This window comes from Nomascus leucogenys, chromosome 4 (genome assembly GCF_006542625.1).
Source record: "Nomascus leucogenys isolate Asia chromosome 4, Asia_NLE_v1, whole genome shotgun sequence".
Lineage (NCBI taxonomy): Eukaryota > Metazoa > Chordata > Mammalia > Primates > Hylobatidae > Nomascus > Nomascus leucogenys.
Genome location: NC_044384.1, coordinates 53736388 through 53762479, shown reverse-complemented (window position 1 = coordinate 53762479; position 26092 = coordinate 53736388). Strand labels below are relative to the sequence as shown.

The 26092-nt window shown below is 35.0% G+C and overlaps 1 protein-coding gene across 3 annotated transcripts in view; it reads right to left on the bottom strand.

Moving 5' to 3' along the window:
* SS18 (SS18 subunit of BAF chromatin remodeling complex) overlaps positions 1-26092 on the bottom strand; it is a 74645-nt gene that overhangs the window by 25402 nt on the left and 23151 nt on the right. For 2 of the 3 annotated variants that reach the window (XM_012506381.2, XM_030810625.1), the window contains exons 4-5: positions 16167-16320; positions 11228-11449 (exon numbers count right to left, since the gene is read on the bottom strand). In XM_012506381.2, the coding sequence (XP_012361835.1) occupies positions 11228-11449; positions 16167-16320 (376 nt within the window). Of the gene's footprint in view, positions 1-11227; positions 11450-16166; positions 16321-23512; positions 23578-26092 lie in introns of those variants that run through there. The other variant, XM_030810624.1, reaches the window with a different exon arrangement.

The following is a 26092-nucleotide window of genomic DNA, read 5'->3' as shown; positions in this document are numbered from 1 at the left end:
TCTGCCTCAAAAACCAAAACAAAACAAAACAAAATACAAAACAAATTCAGTAGTTCCGAAGCAAATAATTTGCAACAAAAAAGTTCCAAAACACTAGTTTAATAGCAGTTATAATTTTCAAATATATGTTGCATATACTAAACTATTGAACACTAACATTCATAATTTAATAGGTAACCCGATCGGACATTTATGTAATTCATTTTCAGTAAATGAAGGTTTTGCCTTTTCTTCTCCAACACTGTCTAAAGACCTCTTGTCTTAACAGCAAGTAACTATATAACTAAAACCTATAATATTAGAACCAAAAAGGAAGCAAAACCACAGTAGCCAAAAGAAAAAAAAAATCCAAAAAGATATATAACAAAACACTAAACCTTGCTCTAAAGGAGAGCAAAGTAATTGTAGCTTAAGCCCGAGATAGAAAAGACCATGCCACTTGTGCTTTATCTTCTGGGACTGTGAGCAGTTCCAATCCCAAAGAGCTCAATTACTACCCTTCTTTTACTGTCACTTCTCTCCCTCAGAGGATCCCAACATCATTCATGATCAAGCCTAAACCACAGAGAGAATGGAGTCAGCTAACACTACTAAAGCACAGTACATTTCATAATTTTCCTCGAAGCCTTATCCATTAAAGAAAAAAAATTATGACTTTATGACTTCAATTCTGATTGTTTAGGAAGTGTATTATTTTCCTTCTTAGGATAATGAAATTATGCTACACTGGCAATGTATATTATCTCTTGAGATACTAATGAAACTAAGAGAAGTAAACTCAAAAGGTTACCCCAAAAAATGTTCTAAAAACTTGTACTGCAGAGTGAAATAGCATTATAAAATGCATCTTCTATAACCATTTTCTGCAAACAATGGTATCATACATTACTACAGACTTAAAGGTTATTCTTCATCTTTTACATAAGCCATTTTGATGTTAAGACGCACTACAAAGCGTGATAATACATATGCAAAGACCCTACTGATGTCTTAATTACCTAGAATATATTTTTGCAAGCGTTTTGCAAGGGCATATAACAAACACTTGTCATTAGCACATTATTTCTTCCCATTTTGGGTTTTATATTCTAACAGATATTCTATGAAAATAACACCTTTTATTTTAAACACATGTAAAAACCTCCCAAATTACCATATTTTATATTATTGGAATTCTTTTCTCCAATGAGATGGTTAATACTTAATTTTATCTTAAGTCAGTGTTCAAAAAAAAAAAAAAAAAGAATTTTTTTTGAAGAGTAAGTCAAGGATCAAATTTATTGAGTACTTATTAGGTACAACACCCCAGGCTAGGAGCCATAGTGATATAGAGATGTGATGAGCACTGCCACTGTCTATAGTGACATACAATTAGGTAGACTGAAAAAAACAATTTTTAAATACTTAACTATAAGGAAAACATTGTTTTAATCTGTCAATTCTGAATAATGTAATTTTACAAATATTCTATATATATAGAACATTCATACATATACACATGTATTTCACATCTTCAGATACAAACCAATACACTAAAATTTTATAAAAATTGTATCACTAATCTACAAATTATTTTAAATAATATTGTTTAAAATGACAGCTAACATTTAATGAACACATTATTAGCCAGGCACTAAGCTAATAGCTTTACCTGTATTATTTATCTTCCCCAAAGCCCTATGAAACAGGTAGTATTATTATCAACTTCTTCACAGACAATAACATTTAAGGCTCACAAACATTAAGGATCTTACCCAAAGCTGTACTGCTACAAAAGGCTCTAAAGTTGCATAGCTGCTAAATGGTCCAAAGCCCATGCTCTTAATCACTATGTATACTTCCTCTCCAAATTCAAATCATACTTTTCCCATGCCACTATCTCCCATGAAAACAGTTCTGTATAATACATCTCTATCACTGTAATATAAAAATCTTAAAATATAAGAAATTTCTTCACCCCACCTATCTTTTACAAGCTTAAGACCATGAAACTCCATAGATAATATCCTCCTCAGGCCTATTTTCACATTCATATTTCATCATTTACTGCTCACATTTTACTATTTGTTCCTTAACCATTTAATCTCAAACTAACCCAATTATAGCTCTTATTTGGAGTTATTTCTAATAATTTATTTGCAAGAATCCCTGTATTCCAAAAAACTCAATTAGCTAACTTACTATCTGCTTAAGTAGCTGCTTAAAAAGAATAGGATTCTTTACTTACCTAAATTATACACCTGTCCACATCAAGAATTTTTAGTAGTTAATAAGATGTTTGGATACAATATCAAGGATAAAAGAACAAGAGCAAGTAAGAAAATGTAGGATGACTAGCCCAGTTCAGTAAGGTCACTGCAGCCAAGCACAAATTTAGCTGAGTTTCCCAGCAACCAATGAAAAAACGGAAACATGATTCTAGCTAGTAAAGAGAACACCAGCTCATTAAGAGATACAAAATCTTTCATAACGTTAAAACTTTAGAAAAAATCTCATAAAAGTTTCAAAAGGTATTAAAAATAATATCAATAACAATTTTGTTATTGTCATTTGTTTCTTTAGTGACACAGACCATCTTTACACACAGTTATTCATACTAACCATTTCTTCAAGCTGGTTATTCTTAACTGTGGGCAATTTTGTCCCTCAGGGGACACTGTTATAGCAAGAGGATACCTATCTAGCTAATCAGTCAACAAATAGGATAAAGCAGTGAACAGAACAAGACACAGTTCTTCACTTCATAGAACTGAGTCTAAAGAAAAATAATACATATTTCTTAAAATTATGTAATTATAAGTAGTACTGCTTAAAGGATTCTAAGTATAGGCTACTACACTTAAGTGAATTTGCCTAATAATTTAAAATATAGTGAAGTAAGAGGTGTTTTTTATTTTATGTTGTATGCTTTTCATATTTTTTAGATTTTTTTTTTTTTTTTTTTTTGAGACGGAGTCTTGCTCTGTCACCCAGGCTGGAGTGCAGTGGTACAATCTCGGCTCACTGCAACCTCCACCTGCCAGGTTCAAGCGATTCTCCTGCCTCAGCCTCCCGAGAAGCTGAGACTACAGATGCACACCACCACGTCCAGCTAATTTTTGTATTTTTAGTAGAGACAGGGTTTCATTATGTTGGCCAGGTTGGTCTCAAACTCCTGATCTCAGGTGATCCACCCACCTCGGCATCCCAAAGTGCTGGGATTACAAGCATGAGCCACCACACCTGCCCAACCCAAGATTTTTCAAATTTAACATTAGTTATTTTAATAATCAGAAATATTTACTGATTACTAAAATCAGAAAAAAATCAGAAAAATTTAGTAAATTTACTTAATTGGGATTTCCTGTAGCTCCTTTCATCCTGGATGGGGGTTTTGGGTCAAGCAGGGGGTAAAGGATCGAGATTGGAGACTGAGATCAACCACATGGACAAGCAATTAATCAAATCTACAAAATACAGCCCCGATAAAAACTCTGAACATTAAGGCTAAGGGAAACTCCCCTGGTCAGCAATACACCCTGTGCGTATCATCACATATCTGCGAGAGGAACACAACATATACTGACTGTTCAAGGAGAGGACAACACAAACTTTGCATTTGTCCTCCACATTTGATGTCAGCAAATCCGCTCTGCCTTCAAAATACATGGTAAATATCCCAAAACTGACTACTTCTGATTACCTCCATAGCTATCACACTATTTAAAGCCACGATCATCTCTTAAATACAACAAGAGCCTTTTAACAGGTCTCCCTATTTCACCCTTGCCCAATTACAGCCCATTTTCTATACAGCTGCCCAAAGGCATTTTTTGAAAACCATATATTCAGATCATGTTATTCCAGTGCTCAAAACTTTCCAGCAGTATATCTCCTTCCACAGAATAAAATCTAAAATCCTTATGGACTAAAAGACTTTCAAGGCCTAGCCTTCAACTATCTCTTGGACCTTATTTCTTATGACTTTCCACTTTCACTCACTCCGCTCCAGTTCGACGGGTCTCCTTGCTATACCTCAAACACACCAAGTATGCTCCAGTGCACACTTGCTGTTCCATCTGCCTGTGCCACACTCTTTTTCTAGGTATCTGCTTACCACCCTAAAATGGCATACATCCTTATTTTTCTTTTTCCTTTTCCTTTGCATATTTCTCTTCATAACACTTATCATTATCTGACATATTTGTATCTGAATCCTTAAGATAAATGAGGAGCTTTTAACCTTATAATAACATTTATATTGTTAGGAACTTACTAGCATTTCCCAAAGTGTCTATAAAACCTTATAGTCTTCACTTTGCATAGTAGGATCAGACCATATCAATGATCATGCAAGCTGAAATCATGCAAAATGATCTTAATAATCAGTAAGGAAAAAAATCATAATTATTCCATGGTCTTTAAAATTTTGGTCAAAACATTGACAACTCTGTCAGTTAAAAATACATAGGGAAATGAGAAAATATTTAATTCACTGTAATTTTAAACATTAGAAACATTGAGAATTGGCCAGGCGCAGTGGCTCACGCCTGTACTCCCAATACTTCGGGAGGCCTAGGTGGGCGGATCACGTAAGGTCAGGAGTTCGAGACCAGCCTGGCCAATATAGTGAAACCCCATCTCTACTAAAAATACAAAAATGTGCTGGACATGGTAGCATGTGCCTGTAATCCCAGCTACTCGGGAAGCTGAGGCAGGAGAATCGAAACACTTGAACCTGGGAAGTGGAGGTTGCAATGAGCCAATATTGCACCACTGCACTCCAGCCTGGGTGACAGAGGAAGACTCTGTCTCAAAAAAAAAAAAAAAAAAAAAAGTGGAAAAAAAAAGAAACACTGAGAATTGAAGTGTTTCACTTCTTTGTAAAAATCCTGTCAAGAATAATTTGAAAAGGTAGTTCCCTTCTCCTAATGGTATATATGACGATTTAGAGTAAGTCTCTTTTCCATGGCTTAGCAAATTGTCACACTCCTTTCTAAGTTTGGATTGGCATCCAACATTTTATCCTTTACACTTTCAAAGTTGTGAAGTATTTCCAAGAATTTCTTTAATGTGAAATATTTTGCCAGTCTTGCTTCCTCTGGGACATCTTCATCCTTTTCATCACAACTACTTCTCTCATTTGTATCAATGAGTTCTCCTTCATTAAGCACCTGCAGGGCATAATCAGATTCTCTGAAATGGCAGCAATGTCAACATTCCCACAGTCAGCAATTTCTTAGTACTCCATTTACACTGAATTTGGATTTCATTTCCAGCATTATCACTTTTCATTTCTTTGTTGCACTTTTATCTACGTTGGCCAAGTCCCTCTTTCAATTATCCAGGTTTGTAAAATCTCATAGAGGTTTACTGCTGGAAGCCAAGGAAGCAACACAACAACAAGCTTTGCCGTATGTGCATGAACTAACTGACAGATGCACAGTGACCAATCACTGACAAAATCTAAAAGTAACACCCATCACTTATCATGACAGGCATCTGTTATTTATGTAGTGATTTGTAGACTGAAGAAAGAGCAGCTAAGAGTTCATACTTTATACAATTACTCTTAATGTACTATGGTAACTGAAATTCAAATGGTGGTGCTGGGGGAACAGGTGTTATTTAGCTTAACTGCAGTAACTGATATTCACGTATATCAGAATCACATATAACAAGGCCTGTATTTAGCTTAACTGCAGTAACTGATATTCATGTATATCAGAATTGCATACAGCAAGGCCTGCCTGTATTTCCATAGGATGTCTGTTTCCTCATGCACAGAATGATAGTAATAGTATCTTACCTACTACCTCAAGGATGTGAGAATTAAAGAAGACATGCAAAGCATTTTGATAGTTTTGTTTCTGTTAGTGCCTGGCACTAACAGGTACTCACTGAATATTAGCTGTTACCTTTGGTAAGTAATATGCCAAAAAGAAAAAAAAAAGAAGAAGAAACGCTCCATGGTAATATATTCATGTTAACTGAAATCAAATCAGTTTCTTTAATAAAAATCTTCTCAGGCCTTTTAATAGTCTAATAAGCATGCTGAACCTTCCAAAGTATTTTACTAGTAATTAGTAAATCTATTAATACCATAACTTAGCAAATGCTGGGTCAAAGTTCTGATATAATTGGGAAATAATCACATTTTTTCATGAATATTACCATTTCAGAATCCCATCACTAAAACAAACTATTTTAAAAAGTTAAATTCCAGCCAGGCACGGTGGCTCATGCCTGTAATCCCAGCACTTTGGGAGGCCAAGGAGGGCAGATCACAAGGTCAGGAGATTGAGACCATCCTGGCTAACACGATGAAACCCCGTCTCTACCAAAAATACAAAAAAAATTGGCCGGGCATGGTGGCGGGCACCTGTAGTCCCAGCTACCTGGGACACTGAGGCAGGAGAATGGCATGAACCCAGGAGGCGGAGCTTGCAGTGAACCGAGATCGTGCCACTGCACTCCAGCCTGGGCGACAGAGCGAGACTCCGTCTCAAAAAACAACAACAACAAAAAGTTAAATTCCTATCTCTTAAAACTAACAAAATGTTTTTACATGTGAAATTCATGTAAGGCAAACAGACTTAACCTATAAACAACTCCTTCAATAACAGACAAACCACAGAATATATGACATGAACAGGCAATTCATAGAAAACCTGCAAACATGCAAACAGCAAATAAACATATGAAGTTATGCAACCTAATAATTGAAGAAATTAAGTTTACAGTTTTCCCCTACATATTTAGCAAATAGGAAGATTGTCACTAGGTATGTAGTAAAATAAGCACTTTTATATGCTGTAGGAATGTGAATGTGGCCTCATGCAACCCTTACTGAAAACAATTTGGCAATGTCTCAAATTCATATTTTAATAATTCTATTTCTAGAATTTATCCTACAAAAATCTTGTACAAGTAATCAAAGACTAGGTACAAAGACATTTTTTCCAGGAGTATTTGTAATAGTAAAAGACTAGAAACATCTATCAAAAGTGAATATGGCTTTGTTGTATTATAATACATCCATACAAAGAATGTTGCCATTTAAAAAATGAGAAAGATCTATATATACGAATGGCAGAGGTACAAGGAAATAAACTACCATGTAAAAATACATATGTAAAAGTAAATGCTAGGCTTATTTCAAGCACCTCCTTTTGGTCTATCTCTTAATAATCCATTGTGTAATAGTAAGAGATAATAAGACACTAATAAGAGAAAACAATCTCAGCTGTGGCAATACACACTCTTTGCCCTTCATACTTATATAACGAATGTGAACAGTTTAGGTATTGAAAGAAAAATGTCCTCCTACTTTCATGACAAGCCTCTGGGTCAGTCTAACCAAAGAGTACACTGATAGAAAGCACAGTGTTTTGAAGATATTGTCATTTGCAAATTAGCCATGTGAATCAACACTTTCTTAATACTATTAAAACAACCAGAAATAAATTAGATGCTGTGGCTAAAATAAGACAGTAGCTGATAAATCAATCTCAAATGTTTTTGTGTTCACCTTTTTAAAAAAGCTTGATTGACCAACTGATTTTATAAAAATTATGCAAATGATTACCAAGTCAGGATTTTTACATGCATCATTTCACTTAATCTTACTTAGAGAAATTAAGTAATTTAGTCAAAGATCCTGCATACAGTAAGCTACAGGGGGCCAAGACATATCCAAATCTAAAGACACATGGAACTTACAAAACATATTCTTTAACACAAGCTCTGCAAAATTTGTAAAATTCTTTATATTTGAATATATAATTAGTAAAATTCTGTTAAATGTGGAAAGCTATAATTACTAATGCCTGATAATGAAAAATACACAGATATCTGTCCAATATAACATCTTCAGAAATACCTTCTATATAATTTGCCTTTTCATACACTGAATGTACTTGTTGCTTTATTAAATAAACATTTTTCAGACAGGTGATCATATAACACTTCATTTTTACTGAAGAAATGAAAGAAATAAATAAGATTTTGTGTGTCCATCCTCAGATATTTTTCTAGGCATTTGGGATATAGCAGAGAACACACATCCTGGTTTTATAGAGCTTGCTGAATTCTAGCGAAGTTTATGCTCTATACGCAAATAAGTTTATGTAGGAAAATGGTGGTTTACGCTGAAAACCGGAGTTACTCTTTTTGTTTTTTTAGAGACAGTCTTGCTCTGTCACCCAAGCTGGAGTGCAGTGACACCAGCAAACTCACTACAGCCTCGAAGTCCTGTGCTCAAGTGAACCTCCTGCCTCCACCTCCGAGTAGCTGGGACTGCAGGCACAAGCTACCATGCCCAGCTAATTTTTACATTTCTTTTTGTAAAAAATGCAAGTCTCGCCATCTTGCCCAGGCTGGTCTTCAACTCCTGGGGTCAACTGATCCTCCCATTTCAGCTTCCCAAAGTGTTGAGGTTACAAGCAAGGGCGCCAACGCCCAGCCAGGTCTTTCTCTTAAGGTTCAAAATGACAAAAAAATAAACTTTTATCTGGGTAACAGTGACAATAACATGGGAAAGTATATGGTGGGTTGACTATTATACTTAAGCAACATTTTGCCAGCAGTTTAAGAAACAAATTAACATAAAAATTGGGCCCAGAGTGGTGGCTCGCGCCTGTAATCCCAACACTTTGGGAGGCTGAGGTGGATGGATGGCTCGAGGTCAGGAGTTCAAGACCAACCTGGCCAACATGTCTCTACTAAAATACAAAAATTAGCTGGGCGTGGTGGCAGGCGCCTGTCATCCCAGCCCCTAGGAAGGCTGAGGCAGGAGAATTACTTGAACCCAGGAGGCGGAAGCTGCAGTGAGCCGAGACTGCACCTCTGCACTCCAGCCTGGGCGACAAAAAGTAAGACTCCATCTCAAAAAAAAAAAAAAAAAATTGTGCTAAATTGCTCACCTGGAAGCAATGGACCCTCTAAGAGAACACAGAGAAAAATATTTTGTAATAATACTAGCTTAGTTGCTGAATCAAAACAAATAAAAATAAATAATAATAAACAAAAGCTTTTAAAGTAAAATATTCAGCTTATTTTTACAAAAACTAAGAAAATGTTTTATAATGAAATGAATATTAAAACTTCATTAATAAAACTCTTTGATCATCCTCTAGCATCTCGTAAAAAAATTCATTAATAAAACTCACCATGAACTTCTTTATTAAAAGGTAACATATAATTAAAATGCTTTTATAAGAAACTCATATGATTAAAAAAGTAGATGCTGCCAGAATACTGTATAACTTTCTTTTTTGGTAACTGTAATTTTGTGTTCTTTTGATTCTGAAATATCAAAATTTAAATGAAGTTTTTTATTTGTCCTAACGAGATTTTTAAAACAATAAAAATTTCCGGTGAAACCCCGTCTCTACTAAAAATACAAAAAAAAAAAACCAGCTAGGCGTAGTGGCGGGCGCCTGTAGTCCCAGCTACTCGGGAGGCTGAGGCAGGAGAATGGCGTGAACCCGGGAGGCAGAGCTTGCAGTGAGCAGAGATTGCGCCACTGCATTCCAGCCTGGGCGACAGAGCCAGACTCCGTCTCAAAAAAAAAAAAAAAACACAATAAAAATTTCCTCAATGATTTTAACCATATTTTCTTTTTGAAAATTGTCCTTAATCTCTTCAGATCTCTACCTGGTCATTTCTGTACAGTCTATTTTCTATTAGGAAATTCATAAACTGACCAGGTGCAGTGGCTCATGCCTGTAATCCCAGGACTTTGGGAGGCCAAGGCAGGTGATCACTTAAGCCCAGGCGTTCAAGACCAGCCTGGGCAACATACCAAGACGTTGTTTCTATTCTTTTAACAAAATACAAAAAATAAAAATAAAAAAGAAATTTATAAACTATGAGAACAAGGCAAAAAGTGATATAACTACTGTACTATAGTAAAAGGAAGACCTACACATACTTACAAAATACGACATTTCTAAAAATGAAAGTTGGTCCCTAAGAACAAAAAATTTCTATAAACACCTCAATACTTTTCTCCAAAAAGTCAATATGCACATTGCTGTATGCATTATTTTTTTCTTCAAATCTTATTATGTCATATCAAACCATGCTGCAGCAACATCCATTTTTTGTGCACACCATACCTTTTCTTAACTATAGGTTTCTAAGAAGTGTGCCATCATTAATGGAGTTGCTGTCAGAATCATCAATTTTCCTGTTCTCTCTCCTGGTAACCAAACTGTATAGAGAAACACATGAACTCCCTTCTGATCTAGCACTGACTGGATCTTGCTGTTGTTTGGACTTTTAATTGACCTAATAAAAACAAAAAAATAATTCTACCATAAGCATTAAGTAACTTTGGGGGGAAAAAAATGTAACAAGTGCCAGTTTTGTGAAGCTACAATGATTGGCAATTTTTTCTATTATCTCCTTTTGCTTTCAGTACATCTCATGAAAATTATTAAAAATCTGTATTATTTTAAAATTATATTATTTCATCATAAGGAATTATCAACAGATTAACTTCTTTTATCTGGGTACATTTTAGTGCTCTGTTTATTTTATAAATCAAAATCTAGAAAATTTTATTCCAAATACATTTAATTCTATCTTACAGTCTTAACTTAATTACATTTTGTAACTGAAATAGCATTAAGCTGGAAATATGCCAAATGTTTTAACAGACAATTAGCAGACCAGAGCGCCACTTACTGGCTTTTAGTTATTATTCACAGAATACTTAAAAGAGAAACATGGTACAATTTCATTCTGAGATTGGTAATAAACTTTAATGGACTTACACCACTCTAAGACGAGTACAGCAGCACCTCCACTGAACATTCTAATGGTAAATTATTTTAGAATTACCTTTTAACGCTGAAACACAGCATCAGAAAACATCCATATAAATCAAGGGGAATTCATATAAATTAACAGATCCTTAATAAGTAAAATGAAGGAGCAGGTGTTTATTTTCTCAACTTTCTAGCTAAACCAAATGTTTGGTTCTTCACTGACTGGCTTTAAAAAACAATTCTCAGTAATATAGAACCACAAACAAACTGTCCAAAAGACATAAAAATAAATAAGCTTAAAAAGCTACATTGAGCAAAGAGATTTAAACTAGCTTCAAACTCAACATCTCCTTTTTATGGGCATGACTGTCACTCACTTTAAACTTTTATTTTTATGAACCAGCTAAGGAACTGACAACAATCATTTTACTTTTCAAAGGCTAATAGTCAAGAAGGGCATAAAGCTTAGTTACCTTGGTTTGGCTGCATATTCATATTTGGTCTGGGACCATAGTTTCCCATTGGTTGCCCTTGACTCATTGTCATCTGATTCTGTACTGGCATGCTCTGTGATGATGGCACAGAATGGTTGTAACCTCCCATGGATCCATGGCTACTTGAAGGCATATTCATGGAACTGTTTGTCATATTGAGTTGATTGGGTCCAGGTCCCTGCATAGGCATATGGTTAGGCCCTTTGAAGGAAAATGATCAGAAGCAAAATATGAAAGTTAAACAGATGGTCCATACAAAAGTACCTGGAAATAATATTTTTTTTCCATTATTATAGTAATACCAAACAGTAATTAATCGATAGCAAAGTAAATGGTTTATAGGAAAAGACAGCAAATACTGTGAAGTAGTTATTCCCATTTCAGATTAAGAAATTCATGCTTTTGAAAAGTCAGGAGCACTCTGATAAAGAAGGGAGGACTAGCTTCTTTATAAAAGAGCAAAACATATCATAAGGTTGGAGTAATTAACTGTGAACATAAATGAATAGACTAACAGATCGGCTGAATAGAACAGAGTCTAAAAACAGACCCAAATACATAGCTGAGTAAATAATCACAGTAATATTAAGTATTAGTGAGTAATAGAAAACTAATTCAGTAAATGGTATTGTGACAACTGGAGAGCCATTTGGAAAAAACAAGTTGGATCACTATCTCATTTCTTCCACTAACTAATTCTAGATGAATAGAAAACTTAAACATTTAAAAAGAAGAAACCATAAAAGAATTTCAAAAAGGAGAATTTTAAAAATAATAATGGAAGGACCTTCTTAAGTATGCCAGAAAACCGAGCCATAAAACATTGATAAATTAGACTATATAAAATTTAAAAATTTGCACGACATAAAAAACTCAAAATTAAATAATAAAAAGGTAAATAAGAAAATATTATTTATAAGATAGATCACAGACCCAGACCAAATTAATTACTTAACATATGAAGTAAGTAAAAGACCACCACCAGTAAAAGAATGGGCAAACGACATAATGAGGGAATGACTAGTTCACACAAAAACTACAAAAAGGTTCATCAACATTAAAAGATTGATTGCTTCACTTAAAATAGGAAGGCAAATTAAAACTATGAGACCGAACTTTCACCTTTCAGATTCTCAAAAATCAAAAGTTCGATCTAACTATATTATGAAGAAAGAAGCACTTTCATCCATTGTTGAAGGAACAGAAATCTTACTTATATTTCATGGAGAATCAAGCTTATGGAATCAAGGGTGGGATCAAGCTTAAGGAAATTTGTGATGACAAACAACAATTCAAATAAAGTAGTTGTCCCTCAATATCTGTGGGAGATTGGTTCCAGAACCACCCACGGATTTCAAAATCCGTAAATGCTTATGTCCCTGACATAAAATGATGCAGTATTTCCACATAACCTATGTACATCCTCTCATATACTTTAAATCATCTCTACATTACATGTACTACCTAACACAATGTAAATGCTATGTACATAGTCGCTATACTGTGTTGTTTAGGGAATAATGACAAGAAAAAAAAGTATGTACATGTTCAATACAGTCACAATTTGTTTTTCCAAGTACTTTCAATCCACTGTTGGTTAAATCCATGGATGTGAAATTCATAAATGCAGAACTGATGGATATTACTATTTTTACACAAAGCAATTTGGCACTAACTGTCAAAATTTAAAATATATATACCTTTAACCCAGCAATTTCAGTTCCAGGAATTTATGCTACAGATATACAAATTTTTGTGTGCATGGGTATTGACACACAAAATATATACGTATGTGCATATATATTTTTACAGGCAAATTCATGACAGTATAATTCATAATAACAAAAGACTAGAAGCCTATGTTTCCATCCTAAATGTTCGAATAAATTAAACTTGTAAAAGAGAACATGATACAGAGACCAAAAAGAATAAGAAATCTATTTACATATGGAATAAAATAATGGTCTCCAAATATTATCTTTGAGAAAGAGATACATAATAGTATTTAATGAGTGTTATCATTTGTACTTAAAAAAAAAAGAATAAAAATAAAGGAAATATACATGCATTATTTTATATAGAGAAAAATCTTTTTTTTTTTTTGAGACGGAGTCTCACTCTTGTTGCCCAGGCTGGAGTGCAATGGTGTGATCTTGGTTTACTGCAACCTCCACTTCCCGGGTTCAAGTGATTCTCCTGCCGCAGCTTCCCAAGCAGCTGGGATTACAAGTGTGCGCCACCACACCAGCTAATTTTGTATTTTTAGTAGAGATGAGGTTTAACCATGCTGGTCAGGCTGGTCTTGAACTCCTGACCTCAACTGATCCACCCACCTCAGCCTCCCAAAGTGCTGGGATTACAGGCGTGAGCCACCATGCCCAGAGAGAGAATATCTCTTGAAGGACAACTAGAAACCAATGCCTCTCTAGAACTGTCCAGAGAGGTGGCAGCTAGGCATCCTTTGGTATCCTTTGATTTTGGTCCCATAGGCATGTATTACCTAGTTTTTTAAAAATCAATTAATTTTTTTAGGCTGGACTCGGTGGCTCATGCCTGCAATCCCAGCACTTTGGGAGGCCGAAGCGGGTGGATCACCTGACATCAGGAATTTGAGACCAGCCTGGCCAACATGGTGAAACCCCGTCTCTATTAAAAATACGAAAATTAGCCAGGTATGGTGGTGTGTGCCTGTAATCCCAGCTACTTGGGAGGATGAGGCAGGAGAATCGCTTGAACCCAGGAGGCAGAGGTTGCAGTGAGCCGAGATTGCGCCACTGCACCCCAACCTAGGCAACAAGAGCAAAACTCTGTCTCAAAAAGAAAAAAAAAAATAGTAATTTTTTTAAAAAGGGAGCCTGAGACTGAGTAGTGATTTGACCCAGATCAATGAGAACATAAGTAGCTCTAAAACTGAGTCTACATAATGAAATATACATTAAAAACAAAACTGAAATAGGAAACAAGAGCCAAGATGCAAATTTGTGTGCATAAAAAGGCTGGCTAAATGCTATAAGGAACAAATAAAGAAAATATAAGTTACTGGCCTTCCAATTTCTCCTGCGCTTAACTATAACTCCATAACTATTGGGAGAAATTCTTTGTGCTTTTTTTTTTTTTTTGATGGAGTCTCACCCTGTTGCCAGGCTGGGGTGCAGTGGCGTGATTTCGGCTCACTGCAACCTCTGCCTCCTGGGTTCAAGTGATTCTTGTGCCTCAGCCTCCTGAGTAGCTGGGATTATAGATGTGCAACACCACGTCCAGCTAATTTTTTGTATTTTTAGTAGAGATGGGGTTTCATCATGTTGGCCAGGATGGTCTTGATTTCTTGACCTCGTGATCCACCTGCCTTGGCCTCCCAAAGTGTTGGGATTACAGGCATGAGTCACCACGCCTGGTCTGGAGAAATTCTTAACTACTGTTTTGGAAGCTCTACAGTATTCTGAACAACCCAGGTCATAAGTGGTTGATAATAACTAGCTTATAAAAGAATATACTTCAGAAGGCCTTACACAAAACCAAAATGTCATGTTAACCATAATTGTATTGCTGCTCAAATGCTTCTTTGGCCTTAGGCTTCAATGTTATATAGAGAATTTAATTCAAAGTACCATCATAAAAAGTCACAAAACTCCTAACTAGCTAACCTGCACTATCACTACCTTCCCAGTTCTAAACACAGTGTGTCCTGGTGAACTAAATGTGGACTTGGCAAGAAGCTTTCTCTTGACTACAATATGACTACAAACTGAAAAGCAGTGATGTCTTTATTCCTACCTCCATACTGGATGTGTGCCATATATGTTGCAAGCCTTAGCAGGAAATAGGAGACAGCCACTGAAACACCACTGCCCTCCTATATGATCGGTCACACTTCAATCTTCCATAAGCCAGGCTACCTTGCCTCTTCTGCTCTGTGCTCTCTTTTGTTTCCTTACTGCACCCATCATCCTTGGACACCAATGCTATCAATCAACACAATCGGCTACAGAAAACAGTATCCTAAAGATGCTAATTACTAATTTTAATAATTGTTCTGTTATTTTATTTCCATTACTGCTAGTTGTATAATGCCTTCTTTATCAATGAAAATAACTTTTGTCTTAGAAAGTAAAAATAGTCTGATACCTAATGTAGATAATATTCTACCAAAAACTATGGCCATGGGTTGATGCTACTGTTACAAAAACAAAATAGTGTAAAGATACTTTTCTGATTAAAATTTCAAACCAGCCAAAGGTAACTAAATCAGCATCCAATGTCTTAAAACATATCAACCTAGTGACCCTACACTTAAAATTGACAAATAGAAAACAGAATGACTCAGTGTATAAATAATGTAAGGAAGTTTACATTATATTTCAGCCTTTAATTTTTGCTTTAAAATCAATTCTAATATTTATGTTATGCTATAAACATATGTATTAAAAAATCTAGATTCAGCTTCAGTATCAATAAGGAAATACTAAATACACCAGCACTTCAGAGACTGTTTTGTTTCTTTCCCCATGTGTTTTTCCCAGTGATATTGTTTCTGAGATCAATCAATATTTAAGTAAATAAAAACTCAGGGAAATGTTATATCTTTTTTAAACAGACTTTAATTCTTAAGCCATGGTGCAACACCTTTTTTTCCAAAAAGCTTCTAAAGCCAACTGTATTGCAGTTTCAGACAGACTAAATTTAGCCAGTTCTGTTCATCAGAGGAATGGTGTGTGTCAGCGACATCAAAGCCCAAGGGCAGCCTGATAAACACTGAATACAGGTCACGTAGCTCTGTAGCTAACAAACTCTAAGAGAGCTTGTACTTGGGGGCATTCAAAGCAGTTTTGTCATCAACAATCTAGTATCCCTTGAGCCCCCATGTCGTTTCAGTTGCTAAGCAACTCTGGTGTTAATGTCTTAGAGGAGAAAAACTTACCAGGCATCTGGCCGTTCATCTGGCTCTGCATGTGCGGTGCAGGAGGACCCCCACCTACCATTCCATCTGAAGGCATGTTGTGAGAGCGTGGAGCAGGGGGAGGGCCGCTCTGATTCATCCCTCCAGGACCCATAGGCATATTCTGTGTGGGTGGCTGAAAGAAGACAGTTTAGTAAAACAAGAGAAGCAGACTAATATATGAAAGATGTATAGGGTAAAAGAGTTGCTTATGTTACTAAATTGCATAAGAACAAAAACACAAATGCATTTCAAATTCTTCCAATGCATTTTCGTCATGAACATAGTTAATAACCCCCAAAACTTTAAAGCATATTTACTTTGTAAAATCTCAATAGTGAAAATTAAAATGTTAACATTCTATAAAAAAATTCTCATTTATTTATATATTAAGCATTTCTAATGTGTCTATTATTATCTAAATTATGTGAAAAAAATTAAATGTCCTTTCATTATTGATATATTGGATATATTATTAATGATGGATTTTACCTAAAAATGTACAGTAACAAAAAATGATGAAAGGACTCTAAGTCCCAAAATGTGCCATATTTTACACTATTTCGGGGTGGAGGATAGTGGCAGCAAAGGAATGTTTTAAAACATGAAGACAACAGTTCAACATTTTTGTGCCAACTACTGCTATAGATTGGAAACATTACTGATGGCCTCCAAGGGTACAGAGACAGCTGCCTCAAAAGGATGCCCTTGGCAAATTTCCTAATGCAATTTTGAAGAAAACCACTGACTAACCTTCAGAGTTCACAAACGGGCAAAAGGAAAAACATACATATGAGGTGGTCTGCCACACCTGGGTCCCTTCTTAGGGATATTTTGGTGGAGAAAGCAAACGGTTAGTTTCGCTCCAAACCCCCATTTTTAATCCTGTAGGAGGAGAGGGAGGCATTATTCTTTAGGAATCTATTTCTGCTTTCTTTCTGTACTTTGATGTTCTAAATGTAATGTCCATTCCTATAATATCAGTTGTTCTCTTCCTCCTACATTTAAAAATGGCCAGTTACTGTATACCTTTCCATTTTGTGAACACAATTCTCTTTGGCACACTTAACAGATACACATTGTTATTTGGCCATCACATTTAAATACTCAAACCTCCAAACAGTTAATAATCACTAACATTTACAGAAATAAACAAGTCTACTCTAATAGCACACATTTTAAAATCAGAATTTTAATTTCTTCACAACTAAATCCAGATGAATGCTCTTTATTATTTTCTCTTAAATTCTCATATTATTTCTCCAACTTGTATTCTTTAAACACTTAAAAACCTTGTTCAGTTTTCACCAAAAAAAAAAAAAAAAAAAAAAAACCACCAATTTCAGTCATATTATCTAACTTTTAATCATCCTTATTTATCATCCTTCAAACCTGGCTACCTTAACCCTCTTCTGTCTGAAAACAGAAATCCTCCTTCCTATATTCTTGTCCAAATTTTCTGTTAAAAATTCATGTTCTCACTCTTAATAGTGAGGTCATTTTCTTGTAATTCAACTAATAAAACATCATTACTGTTACCACCAGGCTAGAATAACTTGTATCAAACCAACCCTCAGCTAAATAAAACTCATAAAATCTAGACAAAAAGTAAAAACTGTTTGAAGGCACTAAAGAGTGACTTACACAAAGAGGAACAGAAGGGGCTACAACTCCTGAAAGAACGGAAGCATGTAAGACCAGCTCCACAATTATCTTGGCTTTTTCCTTGAGTTTGCTGAGTAACAGGGAAATACAGCTCAAGTAGAAAGTGCAGTCCAATTGGACGAAGGAAAAAAAGAGTTGGAATTTTTGACTATCAAAGAGCTGGAAACTAAAGAATAAATTTCCAGAGAGAAAGGACCACAAGAGGGGAAACATTCAAGAAAACTAGTCGAAATAGCAGGTAGGAGGCTAAAGAGCTCAGCAGAGATTCCAGCTGCTGCTCACTGCTATGGAGACAAAGACTGAAGTGTAGGCCCCACCAAGTTAGAGAAGCCTACATAAATAACTCCAACTCTCTGTTGAGACTACAGAAGGGCCAGCTACTCCTTAAGAGTAAGGTCAAAATTGAAATAGAACAGCCCTAAAAAGTCTTATAACCAACCTTTAACAGATTCAAGGTAACCTCCTAGTACTTCACATACCAAAGGAAAACTTAATTCTCTTTGGAGCAAAGTAACACAAACTAGAGCTTCTGTAATTGTTCAACCACAAGGTCTAACACTCTTAAAAATTGCAAGGCTTTCTAAAAAACAAAAATAAATGCCCAACACCCACTTTGATAGCTGCAATAACATAAAAATTAAAAGTCCAGAAAAATAACAAGTGTTGTGAAGAATGTATAGAAATTGCAACTCTCATATATGCTGGTGGAAATGTAAAACGGTACAGCCACTGTGGAAAAGAGTTTGACAGTTCCTCAAGAACTTAAAACAGTTACCATATGATCTAGCAACTCCATTCCTAGTGCATACTAAAAAGAATTGAAAACACACACTCAACGCAAAATTTCTACACAAATGTTCATAGTAGCATTATTCATAATAGTTAAAAACTGGAAAAAACTCAAATGTCCACCTACTGATGAATGGATAAACAAAATATGGCATATGAATACAATGGAATATTATTCAGCCACAAAGAAGAAATACTTATACATGCTACAACATGGATAAACCTTGAAAACATTATGCCAAGTGAAAGAAGATGGACATGAAAGGCCACATAAATTGTATGATTCTATTTATAGGAAATGTCCAGACTACGCAAATTCAGAGAGACAGAAAGTAGATTTGCTGTTGCAGGGGATGGGGAGAGGGGGAGAATTGAGATTGACAACAGTTTTCACTTTATTAGGGTAGTGAAAACATTCTGAAATTAGATAGTTATGATGCTTACATAATTGTGAATATACTAAAAACCACTGAATTGTGTACTTTAAAATGGTTAAAATGGTAAATCTTATATAAACTGTATCTCAATTAAAAAAAGAATGGACAACCAAGAGAAATAACAACGAATTTTAAAAGACACCTAAGTCATTCAGATTTTGGAGTTCCAGGCCAGATGTGGTGGCTCAGGCCTGTAATCCTAGCACTTTGGGAGGCCAAGGCAGGCAGATCACTTGAAGCCAGAAGCTCAAGACCTCCCTAGCCAACATGGTGAAACTCTGTCTCTACTAAAAATTTAAAAAAATAAATAAATAAATAAATAAAATCAGCCAGGTGCAGTGGCATGTGCCTGTAGTCCCTGCTACTTGGGAGGTTGAGAAACGAGAATCGCTTGCACCTGGGAGGTGGAGGTTGCAGTGAGCTGAGATCGCATCACTGCACTCCAGCCTGGGAGACAGAGCAAAACTTTGCCTCAAAGAAAAAAAAAGATTATGGAGTTACTAAAGACTTAAAATAACTGTGATTGGTATGTTCAAGAAATAAATAAGGCTGGACACGGTGGCCCATGCCTGTAATCCCAGCACTTTGGGAGGCCGAGGCAGGTGGATCACGAGGTCAGGAGATTGAGACCATCCTGGCTAACACGGTGAAACCCTGTCTCTACTAAAAATACAAAAAATTAGCCAGACGTGGTGGCGTGCATCTGTAGTCCCAGCTACTCGGGAGGCTGAGACAGGAGAACTGCTAGAACCCAGGAGGCAAAGGCTGCAGTGAGCCGAGATTGCGCCACTGCACTCCAGCCTGGGCCCCAGAGCGAGACTCCGTCTCAAAAAATAAATAAACAAACACAGGACAGATGGAGAATTTCAGCAAAGCCTTGTAATTCTGTAAGAAAGTCAAAGACAATTCCAGAACAGGAAAATATTAATCATTGAAATTAAGAAATCATTAGTTTAGAAACAGCAAAACAGAGATTTAATGAAGAAATGAATTGAACCCAGATATATCAAAGTATTAAAAACTAAAGTCAGAAAAAATCTTAAAAGCAGTCAGTGAAAATAAGACATATCACCTGGAAGAGAACAGCAATAAAACTAACAACTAATTTTTCATTAGAAATAATAGAAAATGAAGATAACAAAATGACACCTGTAAAGTGCTAAGACAAAAAAAGAAAACAAGAAAATCAACCAACCAGCCCAGAATTCCACACTAAGAAAAAAATACCTTCTAACATGAAGATGAAATAAAAATAAGTTTAGATGAACATAGAACTAGAGGGGTTAGTTAAGAGGAATGGAAAAGTATATGTGGATAAATATATATTAATATTAACATTTAAAATAACAATAACAATGACTCTACTGATTTAAACAAATGTAGAAAAATAAAGTATAGGACAAGACACACAAAAGACTAGGTTAGGCCAGGTGAGGAGGGTCATGCCTGTAATCCCAGCACTTTGGAAGGCCGAGGCGGGGGAATCCCTTGAGGCCAGGAGATCAAGGCCAGCCTGGCCAACATGATGAAACCCAATCTGTACTAAAAACACAAAAATTAGCAGGTGTGGTGGCGGGCACCTGTAATCCCAGCTAACTCGAGAGGCTGAGGCAGGAGAGTTGCTTGAGCACAGGAAACGGAGGTTGCAGTGAGCTAAGATCACGCCACTGTACTCCAGCCTGGGCAACAGAGCAAGACTCCATCTAAAAAAAGAAAAAGACAGTGAGGTAAATGAAATTAAACCGTTATAAGGTTCTTGCATTTTTCAACAAGTGTTAAAAGTAGAAATTTAGACTACAACCTAATAAACTAATATTTTAATATTTTAATGAAGAATATTTTAATCTCCAGGGCAACTACTTAAAAATACATGCACACATATTAAAGATGTATACTGTAAAATTATATGTAAAATCAAATAGAAAAAAATAATGCTTGATTAAAGAAAGTAACAAATAGAAAAAAAAAAACCTGCCTTGTAAGACACAAATCCTACTATATCATGTCCTACATTAAATGTAAATGGACCCATCATTCCAATTAAATAACAAATACATTAGATTGGATTTCAAAACACAACTATATTCTGTGTACAACACAACTACTTTAAATTCAAGGGAACAGATCTATTAAAAGAAAAAAATGGAAAAAGATATCATGCAAATACTAATTAAAAGTATGATGATGTTGCTACGTTAATACTGAATAGCTGGCTTACATTATTAGGGATAAACAGAGATGCTTTATTATGATGAAAGTTCAACAGGAATGTTTAACAATCATAAATGTGTATACATCTCAAAACACAGCTTCAAAAATTTATAAAGTACAAGTTGACAGAACTAAAAGGAAAAACAGAATAATCCAAAATAACAGTTGGAGATTTTAAGATCCTTCTCTCAGTAATTTATAGAAGAAAAAAAATCCTATGAATATAAAAAAATTTTGACATTACTAGTAACCAATTTGTTTGACCTAATTTGTATTTATAGAATCCAATAACCGTTCAATACACATTCTTCTCAAATACTCAAGGAATGTTGACTGAACTGAATCACATACTGGGCCATAAAGCAAGTCAATAAATATCAAAAGATTGAAATCACATAAAATATATTTTCTGAGCACAGTGGAATTAAACTAGAAATCAGTAGGCTGGGCGCGGTGGTTCATGCCTGTAATCCCAGCACTTTGGGAGGCCAAGGCGGGTGGATCACGAGGTCAGGAGATCAAGACCATCCTGGCTAACAAGGTGAAACCCTGTCTCTACTAAAAATACAAAAAATTAGCCAGGCGTGGTGGCGGGTGCCTGTAGTATCAGCTACTCAGGAGGCTAGGGCAGGAGAATGGTGTGAACCCGGGAGGCAGAGCTGGCAGTGAGCTGACCGTGCCACTGCACTTCAGCCTGGGCAACACAGTGGGACTCCGTCTCCAAAAAAAAAAAAAAGAAATCAGTAACAAAATTATTCATAAAAGAAGAAATCACAATGGAAATTTTAAAATATTTTTAATTGGTAATGAAAATGTAATATCAAAATTTGTGAGATGCAGCTGAAGCTATGCTTACAGGACCATTTATAGCTTTAAAATACGTATTTACAAGAAGGAAAGTTGAAAAATAACACTATCATCCTTTATTTTCAGTAGCTAAAGATGGCAAATCAAACCCAAAGTAGTACAAAGAAGGAAACAATGTAAACAAGAACAAAACTCAATAAAAAGCATTAAGAGAAAATTAAGCCAAAAGCTGGCTGCTTGAGAATATTAATAATTAATAACCCTTAGCAGAAATAATCAAGAAAAGACAGAAATTCCAATTTTAGAAAAATTAAAAGGGGGGGGCATCAGTACATATGCTATAGACAGTAAAAGGAAAATAAGGGGATATTAATATAGGCAGTAAAAGGAAAATGAGATATTAAGAACAACTTTATGATAATGTATTTAACAATTTAGGTAAAATGGACAACTTCTTTGAAAAACATAGCTTATAGAAACTGACACAGGAAATGGAAAACTGGAACAATCCTCTATTTATTAGAGAAACTGAATCAATCATTTAAAATCTTCCCTGAAGTAATCTCCTGACTCAGATGGCTTCAATAGAGAATTCTTCTAAACCATTAAGAATAAATAATACCTCACACCAATTTTTTGTTCCAGAAAACAAAAAGAAGGGAATCAGTTCCCAATTCTTTATGAAGCTGCCAAAACCTGACAAGGACACAAGGAAAATGACAAGCCAAAACATCTCTCATGAACACAGACACAAAAATGTTAAACAAAATTTTAGCAAATCAAATCCAGACTTATTAAAAAGATAATACATTATAACCAATGAAATTTATTACAGGAATGTAAGCTGATTTAACTTTTGAAAATTCATCAATGTAATTCACCAAATCATCAAAGTAAAATCTATATAATCATCTCAACAGATAAAGAAAAAGAATTTAATGAAATCCAATACCTACTCACAATAAAATCTTTCAGAAACTAAGAATAAAAACAAAAATTTTACAGCCAACGTCATCTTACTAATGAAATACTGGATTCTTTCCCCTTGAATTCAGGAATAAGACAAGAATATACAACACCATTTCTATTCAACAAAATAAATAAACCAACACAAATCAACGGTATAAAGACTAAAAGAAAATAGAAAACAAAGTAAAAAGAAATAATGATTTAAAAAGAAGACTTATAATTGTCATTATTTGCTGATGACATAATTAAGTGCATAGAAAACCCAAGAGAACCTACAATAAACCATTAGAATAAGTGAATATAATAACTAAGGTCAATATATAAAGATCAACTATATTTCTATATATTTCCAAAAAACAATTAGAAAGTGAAATTTAAAAACTGATAGCATAATAGCATCCAAAAAAACCCAAAACACTAGGAATAAATCTAACAAGAAATGTGCAATACCTCTACACTGAAATACTGTTGAGAGAAAGAGTTCACAAAATGGAAGGATATGCCATCTTTGTTGACTGGAAGATTTATTAATAATATTGTAGAGGATAATTAATTTCCCTGATGTTGACCTCAAGATTCCATGCAATCCCAATAAAAATTCCACAGACTTTTTGCAGACTCACAAGCCGATTCTAAACTTTGCCTGAAAATGCAAGGGACCCAGAATGGCCAGGAAAATCTTGGCGAAGAACACTAGAATATACAAAGATTTATCATAAGCTACAATAAATAAGACATAATTAGTACAACGACAGACAAACAGACCAAGAGAACAAAGAATTAAGAAACAACCTACATACACAGTCACAACGAAACAACTTACATTTAATGGTTAAGGAATGATCTTTCCAATAAATGGTGCTGGATCAACTATCACATGGAGAAAAAAATGAACCTTGAGTCCTATCTCAGATTATATACAAATTTAATTTGCAACGGATCATGAATAAACTAACTTCTACAAGAAAATATACATGTATCTTCATATCATCATGACTATGACATAGGAAAATATTTCTTTAACAGGATACAGAATTATCCCTTCAAAATATTGGTAAGTTGGACTTCATTTAAATTAGAAACTGTTCATCAGACACCACAGTTGGACTTCATTTAAATTAGAAACTGTTCATCAGACACCACAGAGAATAAAAAGACAATTTTCAAACTGGGAGAAGGTATCTGCAATATATATAGCCAACAAAAGACTTGTTCCAGAATATATAAGGAATGCCTACAAATCCATATATATATATCCATATATATATATATCAAGTCTATCAGACATGAAATCTCTGATATTTCCCCTCACCCTCAAGCCTCCTTATCCGTAGTTTCAGTGATGGTAATTCCATCTTTCCAGTTGCCCTTCTGAAAACCATGGAGTCATCCCTAATGTCAAAGGGACAGTCTTTCAGTTCCCTAGCATTTTTGCAAGTTACTTTCGCTGATTTTAATATAGTCCTGGAAATTTGTGCACATACACACAAACACACACATTTCTGTTCTTCACAGTAAGATATATCCAATCTCTTTACCTATCTGGACTCAATTAGTCTCTGAATTTTATACATATATATGACCATTTTAAAATTTTAAGCCCATTTTCTTCAGTCTACATACATAGAACTCAATTTAAAAATGGGCAGGAAAGGGATATTTGGAAAACCTTTTGGGGATAAACACTGTTATCTTGATTATAGTGGTGACTACATGGATTTGTCAAAACTCATCTATCTATATACTTAAAATGAATGAATTCTATTGTATGTGAATTACACCTCATGTCACTTTTTCCCTGAGCACCAGAATTATAAGGTCCCCACTGTCTGCTCCAACATTTTCAGATATTCTTCCTTCGTAACACTGACTACAGCTGTAATTTCAAATGTGTTTGTGTAATGATTTAAGGTCTGTCTTTCCCGTTACAGGTTTAAGTTCTGTAAGGACTGTGCCCATGATTATATTTGCTTATTACTGGAGCCCCCAATCATCTAGTAGCAAATAGAGGTACTCGATAAATATTTGTTGAATGAAAAATGATTGTGCAATATGAACACTTTGAGAATTAAATTAGGAGGCAGTATCATTCTGCCAACTTTCATGTTTTTTAATTATCGAAATTGCCTACTCCACCTTCACATCTCCACTTGGAAGTCTATCAGACATGAAATCTCTGATATTTCCCCTCACCCTCAAGCCTCCTTATCCATAGTTTCAGTGATGGTAATTCCATCTTTCCAGTTGCCCTTCTGAAAACCATGGAGTCATCCCTAATGTCAAAGGGACAGTCTCTCAGTTCCCTAGCATTTTTGCAAGTTACTTTCGCTGATTTTAATATAGTCCTGGAAATTTGTGCGCACACACACAAACACAAACATTTCTGTTCTTCACAGTAAGATATATCCAATCTCTTTACCTATCTGGACTCAATTAGTCTCTGAATTTTATATATACTGTCCAGCAAACAGTAAACATGATTTTTTTTCCTAAGATATTTGAAAAAGCAGGTAGGCAATGATGTTGGTAAAATGCTCCGTATAATATCAATTCAGAAAAATGTGCCCCCATAGACAAATTCTCTATGAAATACAGGAATACTGCCTTTGTGGAACTTTCCATAATCCTTAATGGCAGAAGTAATCACATCTTCTGCTGTTTCAAATGTACTCTGAATACAAAGTATTTCTAAAATAGCACGTTATACTGTACAATAACTATTGAGTTGTCTTTCAATTATAGAATTTTTTGGTATATAAAAAGTTTTGTTATACATTCTTAAAGGAATCAATTATTTTTCTTTATAGTTTTCTCTTTTGCTTTTTATTCTCAACACAGCCTTCCTCAACTCAATATCACAAAGATACTGATGTCTTAATTTGTACTAAAACTCACAAAAATAAACACTTTAGAGACATTTCACCCACAGTCTTGATTCCTGTTTTTAAATATCAAAATGTTTTAACTAGACACCTTTAATTGTGCAGCACCATGCTAGGTACCAGTGAAAGAAAAACACTTGGACACCAA